General features: G+C 35.9%; 2 protein-coding genes across 2 annotated transcripts; both read left to right on the forward strand.

Moving 5' to 3' along the window:
* Positions 1-1,256: 1,256 nt before the first annotated feature.
* LOC127131996 (uncharacterized) lies at positions 1,257-2,640 on the forward strand. Its single transcript, XM_051060865.1, has 3 exons — positions 1,257-1,481; positions 1,626-1,997; positions 2,104-2,640. The coding sequence occupies exons 1-3, from the start codon at positions 1,257-1,259 to the stop codon at positions 2,638-2,640; spliced, it is 1,134 nt and encodes a 377-aa protein (XP_050916822.1).
* A 14,991-nt stretch (positions 2,641-17,631) lies between these two features.
* Positions 17,632-19,564, forward strand: LOC127128724 (bidirectional sugar transporter NEC1). The gene is made up of 5 exons (XM_051058102.1): positions 17,632-17,770; positions 17,863-18,073; positions 18,542-18,703; positions 19,038-19,157; positions 19,250-19,564. The coding sequence occupies exons 1-5, from the start codon at positions 17,685-17,687 to the stop codon at positions 19,427-19,429; spliced, it is 759 nt and encodes a 252-aa protein (XP_050914059.1). The 5' UTR covers positions 17,632-17,684; the 3' UTR covers positions 19,430-19,564.
* Positions 19,565-19,931: the final 367 nt, after the last annotated feature.

Raw genomic sequence — 19,931 nt, forward strand, 5'->3', positions numbered from 1 at the left:
TATCAAGATCTTATCTCTCCAACTGTTATGAACTTTGCTCTTCTCCTCTCAACGTCTTTATGCTAGCTGAGCTTTTAGCTCACTTTATTATACACCAGCTAAATAACTTCAACATCTACTTGTACCATGGGTAGTTTCAATCTTCAACAGATTTATTCCCAACATATATTTAAAGAAGAATATTGAAAACATTCAGTGTTTCTCAAGAGCTCTCAAGTAGATCTCTCAAAGAAAATGAATGTGAGTTGAAGAATACATAATTGTGTTCACAAAGATGTGATACAAGTTCACAACATGGGTTAAGAGAGAGAGAAAGAGAGAGAGAGAGAGAGAGAGAGAGAGAGAGAGAGAGTGTTTTATAGAAAACACAAATAAAAGAAACAAACTCAAAAAGAAGATATAACCATAAGGGTTAAGTGTGTGAGAGTAGAGTGAAACGTATTCATATATGTTCTAAAGAAAGAATATGTGAATATGTTCAACATAATAGAAAGGAACAACAGAATAAAATATGTGCAAGGAGAGAAGAAGAATGAAAACTTCACTCTTCCACACTTGAGACCTGGTAACTATCTCCTCTTGGAGAAGAGACTATGAAATTTCTCTCAAATCCAAACTCAAAATCTTATTTGAACAAACCTTAATCTTAAAATCCAAATTCCTAAACATCTCCTTATTCAACACCTTAAGGGCCCCTTAAGAGCTCTCATATTATCCTTAATATTGCATGCCATCAAACCCTCACATACGTCCAACCGCCATGACTCAAATACCACCCTATCAAAGTTAGCATCCCACAACTAGAAATAGTTAAAACTAAAAGGCTTATGCCCCTCAAAGATCAAAATAATACTTTAAAACTAACGAATAGTAATTAGAGATATCTCAACCCAAAAAGCCTATAGAATGTTGTGATATAGTCCAAGTTGTAGCCCAAGCCCAAGTTAGTTAGGGTTAGGGTTTGTTAGTTACTTAATTACCAAGTTTGTCAGTTAGTTTGTTACTTAGAGTATAAGTAACTTTGTATATAAATACATGCATGTTGTAATTCAGTATTTACAACATTCAATAATAACAATCATAATAATACAATTACTTCTCTTTTACTCTTTCTTTCTCTCCTTGCTAAAAGTGTCTCACGCACTAACAAATTGGTATCTAGAGATCTGGTTAGTTTCTTGATCGTGTTTTCAAGAATCACGTGTTGGCGATCGTGTTTTCGGGATCATAGGTTGTTAATCGCATTTGCTGTAAAGATGAATGGTAACAATGGCATTTCGAATTCTCTTCCAATTCTTGACAAAAAGAATTGGATCCGATGGAGGAAACAGATGCAATCTTTGTTTGGCTTTCATAAAACCCTAGAAGTGGTTACTAATGGCATCCATGATCTTGTTGAGAATTCAACTGATGCTCAGAGAGTCGCGAATAAGGAGGCTAAGAAGAAAGACTATAAGGATGAATTTTATATTCAATCAGCGGTAGACCTGACGAAATTTGATTGGATTTCTTAAGTTGAATTGGTGAATGAGGCATGGGATATTCTTGTCAAATATTATGAATAAGGTGAAAAGGATAAATTCGTCAAACTACAGACGTTGCGATGACAATATGAATTATTGCAGATGGGAGAAGAAGAAAAGATTGCAGGCTATATCTCGAAGGTGCAGAAGTTTGTTCATATAATGAAAGGTTGTGGTGAAACCCTAACTGATAAGATGATAGTTGATAAGGTATTGCATACATTGACCTCTCACTTTGATCATGTTATCGTTGCTATTCAAGAATTCGTCAATCTTGAAAGACCGAAATTTGAAGATTTGGTTGGTTTGTTGGAGGCACATGAGATGATGATTGTCGAAAGGAAAGGTGTTCAAGATTCGATACAAGCTCTACAAGCTCGGACATGGAAGAAACACGGTGGTTCCAACAAGTCCAAAGGAAAAATAAACAAGACTCAAAGCAAAAAGTTTTGGTCGAATCCTCAAAAGCATAAGGTCAATGATATGGCTTATGAATCCTCGAAAAGAGGATAAGGAAACTCCTATCAGAAATACAAAGAAGATAAAAAAAGGTGTGTGGTACTATAACTGTGAAAAATAGTGTCACTTGGCCAATAATTGTTGGTACAAGAAAGCCAAGAATGAAGGAGCAAACCTTAGACGCCACAATTCAGATGATTATGAAGACATGGTGGTTATGGATGCAGTTGCTGATGAGCATGTCGACACCAAGATCTGGTTTCTCAACACATGTTGTTTGAATCACACGACTGGTCAAAAAATATGGTTAGCGGATTTCGACGAGCCGAAGAAGAGCAAGGTTAAACTTGCTGATAATATCTCATTGCAAGCAGAACGTAATGGCGACATAGTTATTCAAAGAAGCAATGGAGAAAAATCTATGAGGAAAAATGTACTCCATGTACCTGGAATAAAGTGCAATCTGCTAAGTGTTGGAAAAATGGTTGAAAAGGGTTTCTCAGTGATTATGAAAGACAGATTATTGGAACTATTCGACACTCAGAATAATTTAGTCTTAAAATCCCCTATGTTGGAGAATATGACATTTAAGACCATTATCAATTCGACTTATGTACAATGGATAAAAATAGTTGTCGACCACAAGAACAGTTTGTAAGAACAAAAATTGTTCTACAACAGATTCCATGATTTTGATGATAACAAAGGATGAAACCAAAAATGGCACCCTAACGAAAAGTTTCTAAGTGTGCAGGGTTCTAAGGAAAGAAGGAAGAGATCTGATGACGTCATCAGATACAGAATCATATCAGATACAAATTATCAGAAGACCAGAAGTAGAAACACATTCAAGAAAGTCTAACTCTGAGCAAAACAGCAAAATATCAGAAGCATCTGAACAAGAAGTACGCTCTAGAAGTTCTGACTCTAAACAACGGTATGTCAAACTCCAGAAGCTCTCAGCGCTATCGGAAGAAACCATCAGAACTCAAAAGAGATCAACATCAGAAGATTAGATAGCAAGATTCCAAGATTCCCAGAAACATGAAGACTCTGATCATGGATTTCCTAATAAAGAAAGAGTAACGTTAACTTCAAATAAAGGTTTGGAAATGGATTTCCTAATACAGAAAGAGACGTTAACTCCAAATTCAAATGAAAAGGAACTATATTTGGAAAGAAGTCATTCGAGGAGAAAAAGTAGTGTTGGCAAGAAGCTATATAAGTTATGGCATTAATTCAAATTATTGGCCATCAATTTCAACGACTACTTCACTCCTATATAAAGGACTGCAATCAACATTGAGAAAGATGATAGAGAACATACTGAAACATCAACACACATAAAAACGTTTTATTCTCTCAATCTTCACGAAGCTTTTGCTTAGAACGTGAAACACTTTTTGTTCTTACTGTTGTAATATTTGCTTATCTTAGAAGCACTCTAGATTACATTGTCTTTCATCTATTGTTTTATTTTTCCTCAAGTGACTCTGCGCAGTCTATATGCTTGAGAGGACTAAGAGATCTTTCTCTTAGACGTTGGTTGTAAACAATCTTTCAAGATTATTGGATTAAGTCCTTGTTGAAGGCGAAATCACCTTGGCCGGGTGGACTGGAATAGCTTTGTGTTATAAGCGAACCAGTATAAATTCCTTGTGTGGTTTTTTATTTTAAAAAGGTGTTTATTTTCCAAAACAATTCAAACCCCCCTTTCTTGTTTTTCTCACCTTCAATTGGTATCAGAGCTCCGGCTCTGTTATTGATTTTCTAATCAAACACTTAACAATGTAGAGAGATCCAGAACAAGAAAAACTATGGCCCACACAAATGAAAAAGATAGTTACAATGCTAAGCCTCCTGTCTTTGATGGAGAGAAATTCGATTACTGGAAAGATAGAATTGAAAGTTTCTTTCTAGGCTATGATGCTGATCTCTGGGACATTGTCACAGATGGATACAAACCTCCTGTCACAGAGGATGGAGCTGAAGTTCCCAGAAGTAAGATGTCAGATGATCAGAAGCGAATTTTCAAAAATCATCACAAGGCCAGAACCATACTCCTCAATGCTATATCTTACAACGAGTATGAAAAGATCACCAATAGAGAAACAGCCAAAGACATACTTGACTCTCTGAGGATGACTCATGAAGGAAACTCTCAGGTCAAAGAGACAAAGGCTCTGGCGCTTATCTAGAAATATGAAGCCTTCAAAATGGAGGATGACGAAGCCATAGAGGTAATGTTCTCTAGATTCCAAACTCTTGTTGCAGGTCTCAAAGTTCTAGACAAAGGGTACACAACTGCAGACCACGTCAAAAAGATAGTCAGAAGCTTGCCAAAGAAGTGGAGACCCATGGTCACTGCTCTGAAGCTGTCTAAGGATCTGAACAATATCAGTCTTGAAGAGCTGGTCAGTTCTCTCAGAAGCCATGAGATAGAACTAGAGGAAGATGAACCTCAGAAGAAGAACAAGTCTGTAGCATTAAAGTCCAGATCTGAAAGACGCAAATCTGACAGAACCAAAGCCTTCCAGGCAGAAACTGAAGATGCTGATGACTCTGAATCAGAAGATTCTGATGATGAAGAAGAATTGTCCCTCCTGACCAGAAGAGTTAAACAACTCTGGAAAAAGAGGAACAACAACTTCAGAAGACCAAGACCCAGAGGGGATCGATCAGAATCAACCTCAAAAGGTAAAACTAACAAAGATATTACTTGTTATGAATGTAAAGAAACAGGTCACTACAGGAATGAATGCCCCAAGCTAAAGAAAGACAATTCTAGAAAAGAAAGCTTCAAGAAAAATACCTTCAGGACAAAGAAAGGATTAATGGCTACCTGGGATGATAGTGAATCTGGCTCATCAGAATCTGACTCTGATGAACAGGCAAATGTGGCATTTATGGCTACCACATCCAGAAGCAGCTCAGATGAAGAATCTGAAGAGGTATTTTCTGAACTCTCTCGATCTGATCTAGAATCATGCTTGTCAGAAACTCTTAGCTCATATCAGAAATTAAAACAAAAGTTTAAAAATATAAAAGGCTGTCTTGAAGCAAAATTTGAAGAATGTGGCAAACTTGAGATAACAATTCTAAAACGAGAGGATGAAATCAGATCCTTAACATTACAAAGAGATGCAGCGAATAAAAAACGTTTAGAACTGGAAGAAGTGTTATCTCAAACTCCACAGACTTCAAATGCAATAATTTATAAATACGAAGAAGCCTTTCAAGAATTTCTGAAAAATGGGATAGGAAGGAGTGTCATGGCATCCATGATTTATGGAGTCAGTCAGAACAATAAAAAGGGAATTGGGTATGATTCTAAGGAAGATAAAATTTCTACTGGTGACCAACTTAAATCTCCGTTTTCATATCACTATACGCACACACAAGAACAAAAATTTGAAAATGCTAGAAAACCCAAAGTTATAAGAAACTCTGGGAAAACTAATCAAAGAGGACCCAAGAGATTCTGGGTACCAAAAGATAAGATTGTTTTTGTTGCAGATATCCTATGCAGCAAAGTTCAGACACCAGTCATGGTACCTGGACTCTGGATGCTCGCGACACATGACGGGAAGAAAGTCTATGTTCCAAAGCCTGGAACTTAAAGATGCTGGATTCGTAGGCTTCGGAGGAGATCAGAAAGGAAGGATCAGAGGCTCCGGAACTATTGGTAATGGCACTCTTCCCTCTATATCTGATGTTCTTTACGTAGAAGGATTAATGCATAACTTGTTATCCATAAGTCAATTAAGTGATAACGGTTATGACGTGATCTTTAATCAAAAAACATGTAAAGCCATAAATCAAAACAATGGTTCAGTCCTATTCACAGGCAAGAGGAAAAACAACATTTATAAAATCAATCTTTCTGATTTAAAAGAACAAAATGTTAAATGTCTGATGACTGTTCACGAAGAGCAATGGGTGTGGCATAGACGCTTGGGCCACATTAGCATGAGGAAACTTTCTCAGCTAAATAAACTCGAGTTAGTCAGAGGCCTACCTAAACTAAAGTTTTCTTCAGATGCTCTATGTGAGGCATGTCAGAAAGGAAAATTTTCAAAAACGTCTTTCAAAAAGAAAAATGTTGTTTCTACCTCTAAGCCTCTGGAACTTCTCCACATTGACTTATTTGGTCCTGTGAAAACAGCATCAGTCAATGGAAAGAAGTATGGACTAGTCATTGTTGATGATTACAGTCGCTGGACATGGGTGAAATTCCTAAAGCACAAGAGTGAGTCTCACTCTGTATTCACTAGTTTCTGCTCCAAAGTGCAAAAAGAATTTGACTCTAAGATTATTAGAGTCAGAAGTGATCATGGTGGGGAATTTGAAAACAAAGATTTTGAGGAATTATTTGACTCTAATGGAATATCCCATGATTTCTCCTGCCCTAGAACTCCACAACAAAATGGAGTTGTAGAGAGGAAGAATAGGACACTCCAAGAGATGGCCAGAACCATGATCAATGAAACTAATGTGGCAAATCACTTTTGGGCAGAAGCTGTAAATACAGCGTGTTACATTCAGAATAGAATCTCTATAAGACCTATTCTGGAAAAGACTCCCTATGAACTGTGTAAAGGAAGAAAACCAAACATTTCATATTTTCATCCTTTTGGATGTTCTTGCTTTATCTTAAACACTAAAGAACATCTGAACAAGTTCGATTCCAAAGCACAGAAATGTATTATGTTAGGATACTCAGAACGCTCTAAAGGCTACAGAGTATACAACACAGAAACCAAAATTGTGGAAGAATCAATTCATGTCAGATTTGATGATAAGCTTGACCCTGAAAAGTCAAAGCTAGTTGAAAATTTTGCAGATTTAGAAATCACTCTTGCAGGATCTAATAAAGTTCCAGAAGCAACTGTCACTCAGAACTCGGAAGAAATTAAATCCCCAGAAATCCCAAAGAAAGTTAAAAGTCGTATCAACGTATCTGAAGATTTGATTCTGGGAAACAAGGACGAACCTGTCAGAACCAGATCTACCTTCAGGACTTCTGAAGATACTCCTCTGGGACTAGTGTCTCTGATTGAGCCTACGTCCTATGATGAAGCACTTCAAGATAACGACTGGGTTTCAGCCATGCAAGAAGAATTAGATCAATTCACAAAGAATGATGTCTGGGATCTTGTTCCAAAGCCCAGAGGCACTCACGTTATTGGAACCAGATGGGTATTCAGAAACAAGATGAATGAGAAAGGAGAAGTCGTCAGAAATAAAGCTCGACTGGTAGCTCAAGGTTATAGTCAACAAGAAGGTATTGACTATAATGAAACCTTTGCTCCAGTCGCAAGGTTAGAATCTATTCGTCTTCTTGTATCTTTTGCTATAAACCACTCTATCAAATTATATCAAATGGATGTCAAAAGTGCATTCCTTAATGGTTATATTTCAGAAGAAGTGTATGTCAACCAACCTCCAGGTTTTGAAAATCCAAATTTTCCAGAACATGTTTTTAAACTTAAAAAATCTTTATATGGACTTAAACAAGCTCCCAGAGCTTGGTATGAACGTTTAAGCAATTTTCTTCTGGAACACAATTTTATCAGAGGGAAAGTTGACTCCACACTCTTCTGTAAGAACCTTAACAATGATCTCATGATATGCCAGATATACGTTGATGATATTATTTTTGGTTCAGTTAACGCCTCTGTTTGTCAAGAATTCTCTGAGTTAATGCAAGCAGAATTTGAAATGAGCTTAATGCAAGAACTAAAGTTCTTTCTGGGAATTCAAATTAACCAAACTTCAGAAGTTACATACGTTCATCAAAGCAAATACATTAAAGATGTTCTAAATAAATTTGATATGGCTGACTGCAACTCTGCAAAAACTCCCATGCATCCGATATGCATTCTTGAAAAGGAAGAAGTAAGCAAAAAGGTTTGTCAGAAGCTCTATCGAGGTATGATAGGCTCTCTTCTCTATCTGACTGCTACTCGTCCTAATATTCTCTTTAGTGTCTGTCTCTGTGCCAGATTCCAATCAGATCCTAGAGAATCTCATTTAACAGCAGTTAAGAGAATTCTCAAGTATCTGAAAGGAACTCCTAACCTGGGCCTGATGTATGAGAAAACATCAGAGTATAGACTTTCGGGTTACTGTGATGCAGATTATGCAGGAGATAGATTAGAACGAAAAAGCACATCTGGAAATTGCCAGCTTCTGGGAAACAATCTGATATCCTGGGCCAACAAGAGACAATCAACTATTGCTCTATCTACTGCAGAAGCAGAATATATCTCAGCATCACTGTGCACAACTCAGATGCTCTGGATGAAGAATCAGTTAGAAGATCTGCAAATCTTCGAGAGTAACATTCCTATCTTCTGTGATAATACTGCTGCCATTTGTCTAAGTAAGAATCCCATTCTACACTCCAGAGCTAAGCACATTGAAATAAAACATCATTTTATCAGAGACTATGTTCAGAAAGGGATAGTAACATTGAAGTTCATTGATACAGATCATCAATGGGCAGATATATTTACTAAGCCTTTAGCTGAAGATAGATTTCTTTTTATCTTAGAAAATCTGAACATTCAAAATTGCCCTGAATAAATTGTGCCTCTGAAGATGTAAAATGAGACTCTGACATAAACAAACAAGTTTCTGTCTCTGACTCTGATACTTCTACCAAGTTAAGAAGATATTTGAGTTAGAAATCTCCAGGAACCAATCCTTTGGTATTCCTGAAGATCAGATACATCAAAACACGTGGAGCACTTAGCGTCTAACCTTGGAACTTCTAGACAGCTGTCCAGAAGAAATTCAAAGGCCAGACGATTGAGATCTCCTCGAGGAGTGTGCATACTGTTGGGATTAGACATTCATTAATGAGCCTTAATCATTTTTCCCCCAAGCGTGCTAACTTGAGTTCTGTGCTAACGCTGAATTGTGTGTCGTTTTGCATGTGTTTTCGTTTAGGGTATTTAAACACTCCTCTCACATTTCACACACTTATCACTCTCACTCACTCTCAAACCCTCTCTGAAGCATTTCTACAAACACTTCATCTTCATCTTCTTCTTCTTCTTCATCAACTATGGATGCTCAACAACAACAAGTTTTCAACTTTTCTCAACAAATGGAATCCAACACCACTGCCCAAAGTTCAAGCATTTCCACTCCAACAGTTACAGGCGTTTCCATTACTCCAGTGTACAAGGAACCCCATGTTCTTGATCGTCAACCTCATATCAACCTAGCAACCCCCTTTGAGGGACTGGAAGTTTTATGTGAAACACTGGTAGACTTCAACAACATGAAAAGGAATGGAGTAGATCTTACTGAAGAACTCCGTCAACAAGGGTGGGAAAACTACTTCCAAAGGCTTTATGGCCCTGTTTACCCAAATCTCATCAAAGAATTCTGGAGATTTACTGACGCTGATGACCATTTCATCGTCTCCTACATATTGGGGGTAAAGATAGTGATTAATGAAAAGTCAATTGCTTCTTTACTGAACATGGAGAAAGATGGAGGAAGAAGGATCTACAACATCAACCCTAGGTCAAGGCGCATTGCTCAGGAAATAAATCCAACCATTTTCAAACTCAACACTGAAGGCAATCCTTCAAAGAACAAAGAACTTCATCAGAACCTCAGAGTATGGCTTAAGATCATTCTGGGAACCATTCATCATCGCCCAGCATCAAACTCCTCTAACTACATCAATACAGATCAGAAGTGCATTCTGTATTGCATTCACAAGGGTTTGAAGCTCTGCCTTCCTGCACTACTCTTCAGATATCTCAGAGATTCTGTAAGGGAGACAAGAAACAACATGAAACCCAGAACCTACATCCCCCTGGGAAGACTGTTGTCTGATGTTCTGATCGAGAATGGGCTGGTAGATCATCTGGAGAAGAACAAACTGATGGAAGATCTGGCGATAGATACTGGAAAGCCTCTGAACGCCAGAAATCTCAAGAGCATGGGAATCTTGAAGAAGATTCAAGTCAGACCCACGCTGGACACCTCCTGGGACGCCTTGAAAGATCAGAGGAAGATGCCCCATGGTCTTGCAAGGTTCTACAAGAATGAACCCAGAGAAGCTATCCTCTTCTATATGCAGCGTCTGAAGGATGAAGGAGTCGACATCTCTGACTTCAGACTGGACGATTGTCTAGATTCAGAAGAAGACTTTGTCAGGTTCAAAAGAGGTCCCTCTGAAAAGAAATCTTCAAAGGCCAAGAAAGCAAGGCTAGGAGAGACTTCTGGAACCAGATCTCCAGCACCTCTGCAAGTAACTACTGGTAAGTCTGCTCCCTCTATTCCCTCTGAACGTCTTATGGCTTCTTCTAATCCTCTCCCAACACCACCTATATACACATCCTCTGAAACCCCACCTTCTACAACCAGAACCTCACAACCTCTACCAAATTTTAATCTTGCTCACACTACCACTTCCTCTTCATCATCTTCAGCCCCAGAATCACCTCCATACCTTAACCTCTCCTCTGACCCAGAACACTCTGACCCTAACTCTCCAACCCTAGCCCAAATTCAGGCTCAAAACCTCGCTTCACAACAACCAACACAACCTGAAGTAACTTCACCACCATAACAAACAACAAACACACCCTCTGAAGCTCAACCCTCTGACCTCCACACCTCTGATATCACCCTGCCAAACACCTCCGCTGAACCTGAACCTGAACCTGAACCTGAACCTGAACCTGAACCTGAACCTGAAGCTGAACCTGAACCTCTAACACTAAACCTCAGCCCTCCAACCTCTCCACCTCATACCTCTGAACCTGACCTTTCTATACCTACCCTTGAGGAAGCCATCATGTTGTTCGCAGGGGCTTCAGTTCAGAAGGTCAAGTCTCTGACCAGTAACTCTGGCATCAGTGATGATCCCGATTCTGTAAGGACACACTGGAACAGAGTCATTGGCTGGATGACCTCTGAGGCTTTTAAACTGAAGCACATCTCTGAACAAGTCAGAAACGACTTTATCAGAGATGCTGAGGCAAGACTACAGGAGAGACTTGCAAGAGAAGCTGAAGAAGAAGCTAGAAGGCTGGAGGAAGAAAGAGCAAGGGAAGCTGAAATCCTAAGGGCAAAGGAAGCTGAAGCTAAAGCTCTGGCTGATGCTGCTGCTGCTGCCGAAGCTGAAGCACAGGCTGCTGCCGAAGCTGAAGCACAGGCTGCTGCTAAAGCTGAAGCAAAGGCCGCTGCTGAAGCACAGCAGGCTCTGACTCAGGGGGAGTCCTCATCTGTTGTTCCTATGGTTCTCCAGACGCTGGAAGAACTGAAGAAAGATTAGAAGGAACTCCGTGCCAGAATGGATAAACAAGACACTGTCAACGACAACATTCAGAACATGCTAGCTCAATTGCTTCAGAGAATGCCTCCGCCTCCCAACCCCTAGGCACTTAGGATTTTGTTTGCCTGTTGTCTTGCTTTCCTTGTTTCTGATGTTTACTTGTTCTTTTTTCCCTTGTCTCCGTTGCCTTTTATCTGAATATAATGCTTTTCACTTGAATTTCTTTTTTTTGCTATGTCTTTTTGATTCTGACAAAAAGGGGGAGAAGTCATTAATAGCTCTGATGAAAATACTGTCTAAATACCTTAAGCACTCTGCAACATATTTTTCTTAAAAATAAATTTATCTAACACTAGACTTAAGAAATTGCAGAAGGTATCAAGAAACCTCATTGCTTGGAAGCTCTGGTAAGGACTTCTGAACTCCTTAACCTATCTCAGGGGGAGCTCTTGTCTATCTGATCTGATATTGTTTATGTTTCATCTGCTAAGTGAGTTTGTTTTGTCATCATCAAAAAGGGGGAGATTGTAAGAACAAAAATTGTTCTACAACAGATTCCATGATTTTGATGATAACAAAGGATGAAACCAAAAATGGCACCCTAACGAAAAGTTTCTAAGTGTGCAGGGTTCTAAGGAAAGAAGGAAGAGATCTGATGACGTCATCAGATACAGAATCATATCAGATACAAATTATCAGAAGACCAGAAGTAGAAACACGTTCAAGAAAGTCTAACTCTGAGCAAAACAGCAAAATATCAGAAGCATCTGAACAAGAAGTACGCTCTAGAAGTTCTGACTCTGAACAACGGTATGTCAAACTCCAGAAGCTCTCAGCGCTATCTGAAGAAACCATCAGAACTCAAAAGAGATCAACATCAGAAGATTAGATAGCAAGATTCCAAGATTCCCAGAAACATGAAGACTCTGATCATGGATTTCCTAATAAAGAAAGAGTAACGTTAACTTCAAATAAAGGTTTGGAAATGGATTTCCTAATACAGAAAGAGACGTTAACTCCAAATTCAAATGAAAAGGAACTATATTTGGAAAGAAGTCATTCGAGGAGAAAAAGTAGTGTTGGCAAGAAGCTATATAAGTTATGGCATTAATTCAAATTATTGGCCATCAATTTCAACGACTACTTCACTCCTATATAAAGGACTGCAATCAACATTGAGAAAGATGATAGAGAACATACTGAAACATCAACACACATAAAAACGTTTTATTCTCTCAATCTTCACGAAGCTTTTGCTTAGAACGTGAAACACTTTTTGTTCTTACTGTTGTAATATTTGCTTATCTTAGAAGCACTCTAGATTACATTGTCTTTCATCTATTGTTTTATTTTTCCTCAAGTGACTCTGCGCAGTCTGTATGCTTGAGAGGACTAAGAGATCTTTCTCTTAGACGTTGGTTGTAAACAATCTTTCAAGATTATTGGATTAAGTCCTTGTTGAAGGCGAAATCACCTTGGCCGGGTGGACTGGAGTAGCTTTGTGTTATAAGCGAACCAGTATAAATTCCTAGTGTGGTTTTTTATTTTAAAAAGGTGCTTATTTTCCAAAACAATTCAAACCCCCCTTTCTTGTTTTTCTCACCTTCACAGTTGGTTATGGCATTTAAGATTTGGCCATCTGAATTTTAGGTCACTAAATCAACTGATTACTCAAGATATGGTAACTGGTATACCAAGTCTTGAGATGCCCGACAAACTCTATGAAGGTTTCTTAGTAGGAAAGCAATATAGAAAGTCTTTTGTTTTGACTATGAAAATGAGGTCCTCTTGTATAATATAAGTAGTAAAGCAGAAAAATTGGATATGGCGAGATGCATATTGAAGCAGATTTTTTTTCCAAAAGCCTTATAGGGTGAAGCTGCACCACTACTATTTATATTTTGAACATGTGATCTACCAAGAAGCTGAAGAACAAGTTCTTGAATAAGTATGGAATGGAAAATGACCATCAGTGAGTCATCTGAAGGTGTTTAGATTTATTTGCTACAAGCATGTTCCTGATGCAAGAAGAAGGAAGCTTGATGGTAAAAGTGAACCTATGATTATGGTAGGATATCACTAAATTGGAGCTTACAGGCTATTCAATCCAATTAATGATAAGATCATGATGAGTCAATACATTGTGATTGATGACAACTCTGTCTGGTATTGGAATTCAGGTGATGCGACTAACAAGCCATTGATGGGCTATGAAGTTGATGAAGAAAGTAGTGAGCACGGAGAAATTCCAATAGATAATGTTCCATTCAGTGTCAAAGTCGAAGCGGACAATCGAGAGGGTGTGGTTAGCACAAGCCAAGGACATCAAAGAACCAGAGTTCTTCCAGCAAGGCTTCAAGACTGTGAAGTGGTTGGTGATGATGAAGTCAAATCGGATGGAGATTTGGCTCATTTCGCTTTACTTGCAGGTGCTGAACCAATCAACTATAACAAGACCTTCAAATATAAACAATGGAAGAAAGCTATGGTCGAAGAGTTACAAGCAATCGAAAGAAATAACATATGCGACTTAGTCGAATTGCCAACATATATAAAACTATCAAAGTGAAATGGGTGTCCAAGTTGAAGCACAATGCTGATGGGTCGATAACAAGACATAAGGCAAGATTAGTAGCTTAAGGATTTCTTCAGAGAGAATGACTTAACTACTCTGAGTTATATGCACCAGTGGCAAGATTGGAGACTGTTCGATTGGTGGTAGCCTTGACTTGTAAGCAAGGTTGGTCTACATTTCACTTATATGTGAAATCAACATTTTTAATGGCTCTCTATATGAAAAGGTTTATGTCACACAACCTCTTAGGTTTGTGATATATGAGGAAGCAAGGAAAGTATACATGCTGCACAAACCGCTCTATGGCCTCAAGCAGGCATCTAAGGCATGGAACAAGAAGATCGACTCATACTTGGTAAATTTGGGATTCATCAAATGAAAATCTGAGTATGTTGTCTATGTTCAGGTTGTGGCACAAGATATAACAATCATCTTCTTATATTTCGATAACTTATTAGTAACTCGAAATAGCTTGGAGAACTTGTCGAAGTTCAAAGAGTAGATGGAGAAGGAATTTGAAATGTCGGATCTAGGAAAGTTTTCGTACTTCTTAGGCATGGAATTTCAAATATCGAAGCAATATATGGTGCTATATCAAAGAAAACATGTCAAAGAGATACTTAAGAGATTCATGATGGAGGACTTGAATCATGCATCCTCACATGTCAAACAAAATCTAAAACTAGAGAAACATGGAGAGGAGGACAAGGTCGATGCTACTTTGTTTAAAGAAATTGTAGGATCTCTGAGGTATGTGTGCATCAGCAGGCCTGGTATAGGTTTCTTAGTCAGATTAGTGAGTAGATACATGAGTGAACCAATGGTATCACACATGAAGGTTGCAAGAAGAATCCTGAGATACTTAAAAGGATCAATGAATTGTGGAATCCTATTTCGATAAGATTCTGAAAGCAAAGAAGTTGTGATTAATTATTATTAAGATGTTGATTGGTTGGAGACAATGAAGATCGAAGAAGCACAACTGGTTACTTCTTTCAAGTATTTTGTGCCCCAATCTCATGGTGCTCGAGAAAGAAACCTATGATGGAATTATCATCATGTGAGGTTGAATATATAACAAGGTCTTATGCTGCTTGTCAAGCAATTTGGATCAGATCTATGCTGGAAGAGATGAAGGTTGGATTGAAGAAACTTATGGTGCTGCAGATTAACAATAAGTCAGTCATTAATCTTGCAAAGAATCCAGTTCTACATGGGAGAAGTAAGCACATTGAGGCTAAGTTTCATTTTCTAAGGGAGAAGGTAAACCAAAGTGAACTTGAAGTGAGACATTGCTCGAAGCACAATTGACCGACATTTTCACCAAAGGACTGAAGATCGACAGATTCCTAACTCTGGGAAAGAAATTAGGAATAATTCAGATTGACTATGATTAGTTTGTGTTCGACAACTTGGATTATAAGGGGGTATGTTGTGATATAATCCAAGTTGCAGCCCATGTCCAAGTTAGTTAGGGTTAGGATTTGTTAGTTACTTAGTTACCAAATTAGTCAGTTAGTTTGTTACTTAGAGTACAAGTAACTTTGTATATAAGTACATGCATATTGTAATTGAGTCTTTACAACATTCAATAATAACAATCCTAATAATACAATTACTTCTCTCTCTCTCTCTCTCTCTCTCTCTCTCTCTCTCTCTCTCTCTCTCTCTCTCTCTCTCTCTCTCTCTCTCTCTCTCTCTCTCTCTCTCTCTCTCTCTCTCTCTCTCTCTCCTCTCTCTCTCTCTCTCTCTCTCTCTCTCTCTCTCTCTCTCTCTCTCTCTCTCTTCTCTCTCTCTCTCTCTCTCTCTCTCTCTCTCTCTCTCTCTCTCTCTCTCTCTCTCTCTCTCTCTCTTCTCTCTCTCTCTCTCTCTCTCTCTCTCTCTCTCTCTCTCTCTCTCTCTCTCTCTCTCTCTCTTAAAAGTGTCTCACGCACTAATACAAACTATATTAATCCTACTTCTCCTCCCATCCCGCCAATAGAATAACTCGATCCAACCTACTCATAGAGACCCCATTAAAATAGAACCAAATAAATCTCCTTCTCCTCAACCTAGATAAATCCACCCATCCCATCACTTATATGAAAGCACCAAACTCCATGGACTCCTAATGTTAATGCATATAAACTTAAAATATCATATCATTCAAAAATACTAATCTTGTTGCCACCTCATCCTTTTTAGAACGATAAATATAAACAAAGATTTAAAGTGAAGAAAATTTGAAATTAAACGATAAAGTCCATAAAAAATGATAGAAACTAAAATCATATTGAACTCATATTACTTGAACAAAAAACACTATTAACCCATTACGTAATCATAATAATAGTTCCATAAATCGAAAGTACTTTCATGTACTAACATTTGTCCACATTATATACTTCTTCTAACACATCAAAATTATTTGTTGGTCCTATTAAAAGTTGAAAATGCCAAAAGAAAATCGAACAACAAATAATGATATCATTAGGGTTAACATCATGTCCAAGTCAATCCTTGAAATGGTGCCATTTTGCATATTTCTTTTCATTGTGAAATTTTCCTCCTTAATTTTGGAACCACACCCAAAAAGAGATTTTAAGAAAAAGAGATGTACATTTCACTATATAAACCTTCAAAATATAAAGTGGTTTAAACTTTTAAATATACACGGGTCCAAAAAAAAAGTTACATGTGTTATCTCTATGAGTTTTTCAAACTAAATTAAACTTTTAAATATACGTCCAAATCATAATATTTAATTCATAATAATTTAAATTGATCAGATAAATCATAATACGATCATCTTAAAATTTTTATATCATATCGATAAAATTAACGGTGATAAATAAAATATCATCAAGATCTAACCATCATTTTCTACTCAAACAAATTATCTGTAAATGATAAAATTACCTTGTTAATAATATTTAGTACCCTTAATTACCTTATATGCTTTCATTTTCTCATTACATGAATTTGTGCCGAATAAAAATGTTTGGTTGAGATTTTTTTTATCTATCTAAATGATCAAAGAAAACTTTAGACAAGAAGAAAAAGTTTGGTGCAATTTTAAAAGCATATGGAGCACATTATTTCTTCTGACATGCATGAACACTTGCCCTCAATCAACTGTCCTGTACAAAGGAGATGCACATTATTGTTTCCTTTACCTTATGATAAGATATATCAATTTTGGTTTTGATTTTCCATATTTAAGAAATTAAATGTGACCATAATTTTTAATAAAATTTAAATTTCACCTTACTACTAGGTTGCGGGGTTGAGTCACATCTCATATTATAAATACAATTTTATTTCTTTTTTAATAAAAAATATTTTTTAGTTAGGACCAAAATATTTTTTATGTCTAACAATGACATAAAAAGATTTTGTACAACAATATAACAAACTCTATAACTTTAATAAATATATAAATTGTCCCTACAATGCCATAAAAATTGAACCATACTCAAGTTTTTATTACAAAAATATAATAAAGTACTTAGTTGATAAACAATACCATTATTTACTAGTTTGACGAGAGAAAAAGCTAGACAAAATGAAGATAAAGAAATGTTAGAAGTTACCAACTTTATTATATTTTGTGTTTAGTTTGGTAACCTTTTTGATTGATACTTTACATTAGTGCTCTAAAAAGATAGAGTTCCATGAGAGAGAAAAAGGGCAACACATTTTGTGGTCCAAATGGACAATCCTAGAAGTGTTGTTTATACACTATATATATTGAAGCTAGCATGCTTGGTTCAAACACACACATTGTCCTATACTCTCTCATATTACACATAAAGAAGAAGAAAAAAACATCTATATCTCAAAAATGTTTACATTTTCTAATCATGAGATGGTTTTGATCTTTGGTCTCTTGGGTAACATTGTGTCATTCTTGGTGTTCTTAGCTCCATTGTAAGTCCTATCTCAAAACAAATTTTAAAAATATGTATAATTGTTGTATGAATGGTAGATATAACTTATATTTGTTACTTTGTTTCTTGTAGGCCAACCTTCTATTCAATTTACAAGAAAAAATCATCTGAAGGGTTTCAATCAATTCCATATGTGGTTGCACTTCTTAGTGCATTATTGTTGCTATACTATGGCTTTCTAAAAACCAATGCTCTTTTGATTATCACCATCAATTGTATTGGATGTGTTATAGAAGTTATTTACCTAATCATGTTCATCATATATGCTCCCAAGAAACTCAAGGTAAAATCATTGTTTTAAACAAAAATACATATAGTATTCAGAACTGTCTTTAAGAGCATACAAAACGAATTATCGCAGAAAGCCTAAAACTTGATAGGATTAAGCTGTGGTAAAAATGACTCAAAAAATATTTGGTAAAATTATACCATGACAAAATAGGATGTCTATTTTATTTTACACACTTAAATCTTGGTTAACCTATAATGGATTTTTGAAATTTTAAGAGGATTTCCATACCATCGAAACTTCATATTGAAGTCGTATTATATGATATATTAACTTGATATTGCCACGACCTTAGTACATATGTGATTAATGTCATTAAGATTGAAGGTGTCTCTGTTGATATATTAACTTGATATTGACACGACTTGATACATTGATACATATGTGATCATTGTCATTATCTTCTGATTATTATATGCATTGACATGTCAATGTTGTGATTGATGTTTTGATGAATTGTAGATATCAACTTTGATTTTGATACTTGTTGCTGATATTGGAGGCTTTGGCATGACAATGATAATCACTTTCTTTATTGTGAAGAGAGCCTTTCGTGTCCATGCTGTTGGTTTGATTTGTGCCATTTTTAACATTGCTGTCTTTGCTGCTCCTTTAAGCATAATGGTTAGTGCTTGCTCTTTTTTTACCATTCATCTTATATAGTTTGATATATGATTAACCATATTCTTGAACTTTTTATTTATTTATAATTGAACCCTCAAATTTCAATATATATATATATATATATATATATATATATATATATATATATATATATATATATATATATATATATATATATATATATATATATATATATATATTTAAAGATAATTTCTTATAAGATTTGGGACTCAAATAAAAAAATTGAGTTTAAACTTGCATATTTAATTAAATATATTTTTTTAATAATTAATTTTGTATTTTTATTAAGTTAATAATATTTAATTAAATGCAGAGAAGGGTGATTAAAACAAGAAGTGTTGAGTTCATGCCATTTTCCTTGTCATTGTTTCTTACTCTATGTGCCACCATGTGGTTCTTCTATGGACTCTTTGACAAGGATAACTACATTATGGTGAGTATATAAATATTTAATTTACTCATCTATTAATTATTTAATATATTTGAAAGCAAACTAATTTTTTTTATTTTTTTTTAAATTTTCAGATGCCAAATGTGTTGGGATTTTTATTTGGCATCTCTCAAATGATCTTATACCTCATATACAAGAATGCTAAGAATAAAGTTGAAGCTAATTCAACTGAGAAACAAGAACATGGTTTTGATGATGATGACAATAAACAGAATTTCACTTCAATGGTGGAAATGAAAGAGAATATAGTTTGATGTTTCATTGTATATTATATGTTTAATTAGGATGAATGATGAATCATGAATAACATGTCTCTTAATTATATCTTATAGAGTTATTATGTTCTATGTACTAATAGAGACTATGAGCTATGACATGCTTTGATTATATAATAATTTTATGGTTTGTCCTCTTATCTTATTTTGCTAATGAAACATCCCCTTAAGTTTTAGTGTAGCAAATAAATATATTATTATGGCACATCATTTTTTAACACATGCTTAAGTATTTAAAATAATTAATAATTGTTATGATTTTAATGCACAATAAATATTCAAAATTATAATTTTACTTACAAAAGGCTTTTAAAACATATAAGGGTGTGTCTCTTCTAATTTAATAATTAAATGTTCGAAAGCTGAAATTCAACATGAAAATGTACCACAACAAAATATAATAATATTTGACCACACCAAAACTTCTTAATGCGTGAGCCAAGGAATAATGATAATTAAAAAAAAAAGACTTTAAGTTAAA

Source organism: Lathyrus oleraceus, chromosome 3 (genome assembly GCF_024323335.1).
Source record: "Lathyrus oleraceus cultivar Zhongwan6 chromosome 3, CAAS_Psat_ZW6_1.0, whole genome shotgun sequence".
NCBI classification, from domain to species: domain Eukaryota; kingdom Viridiplantae; phylum Streptophyta; class Magnoliopsida; order Fabales; family Fabaceae; genus Lathyrus; species Lathyrus oleraceus.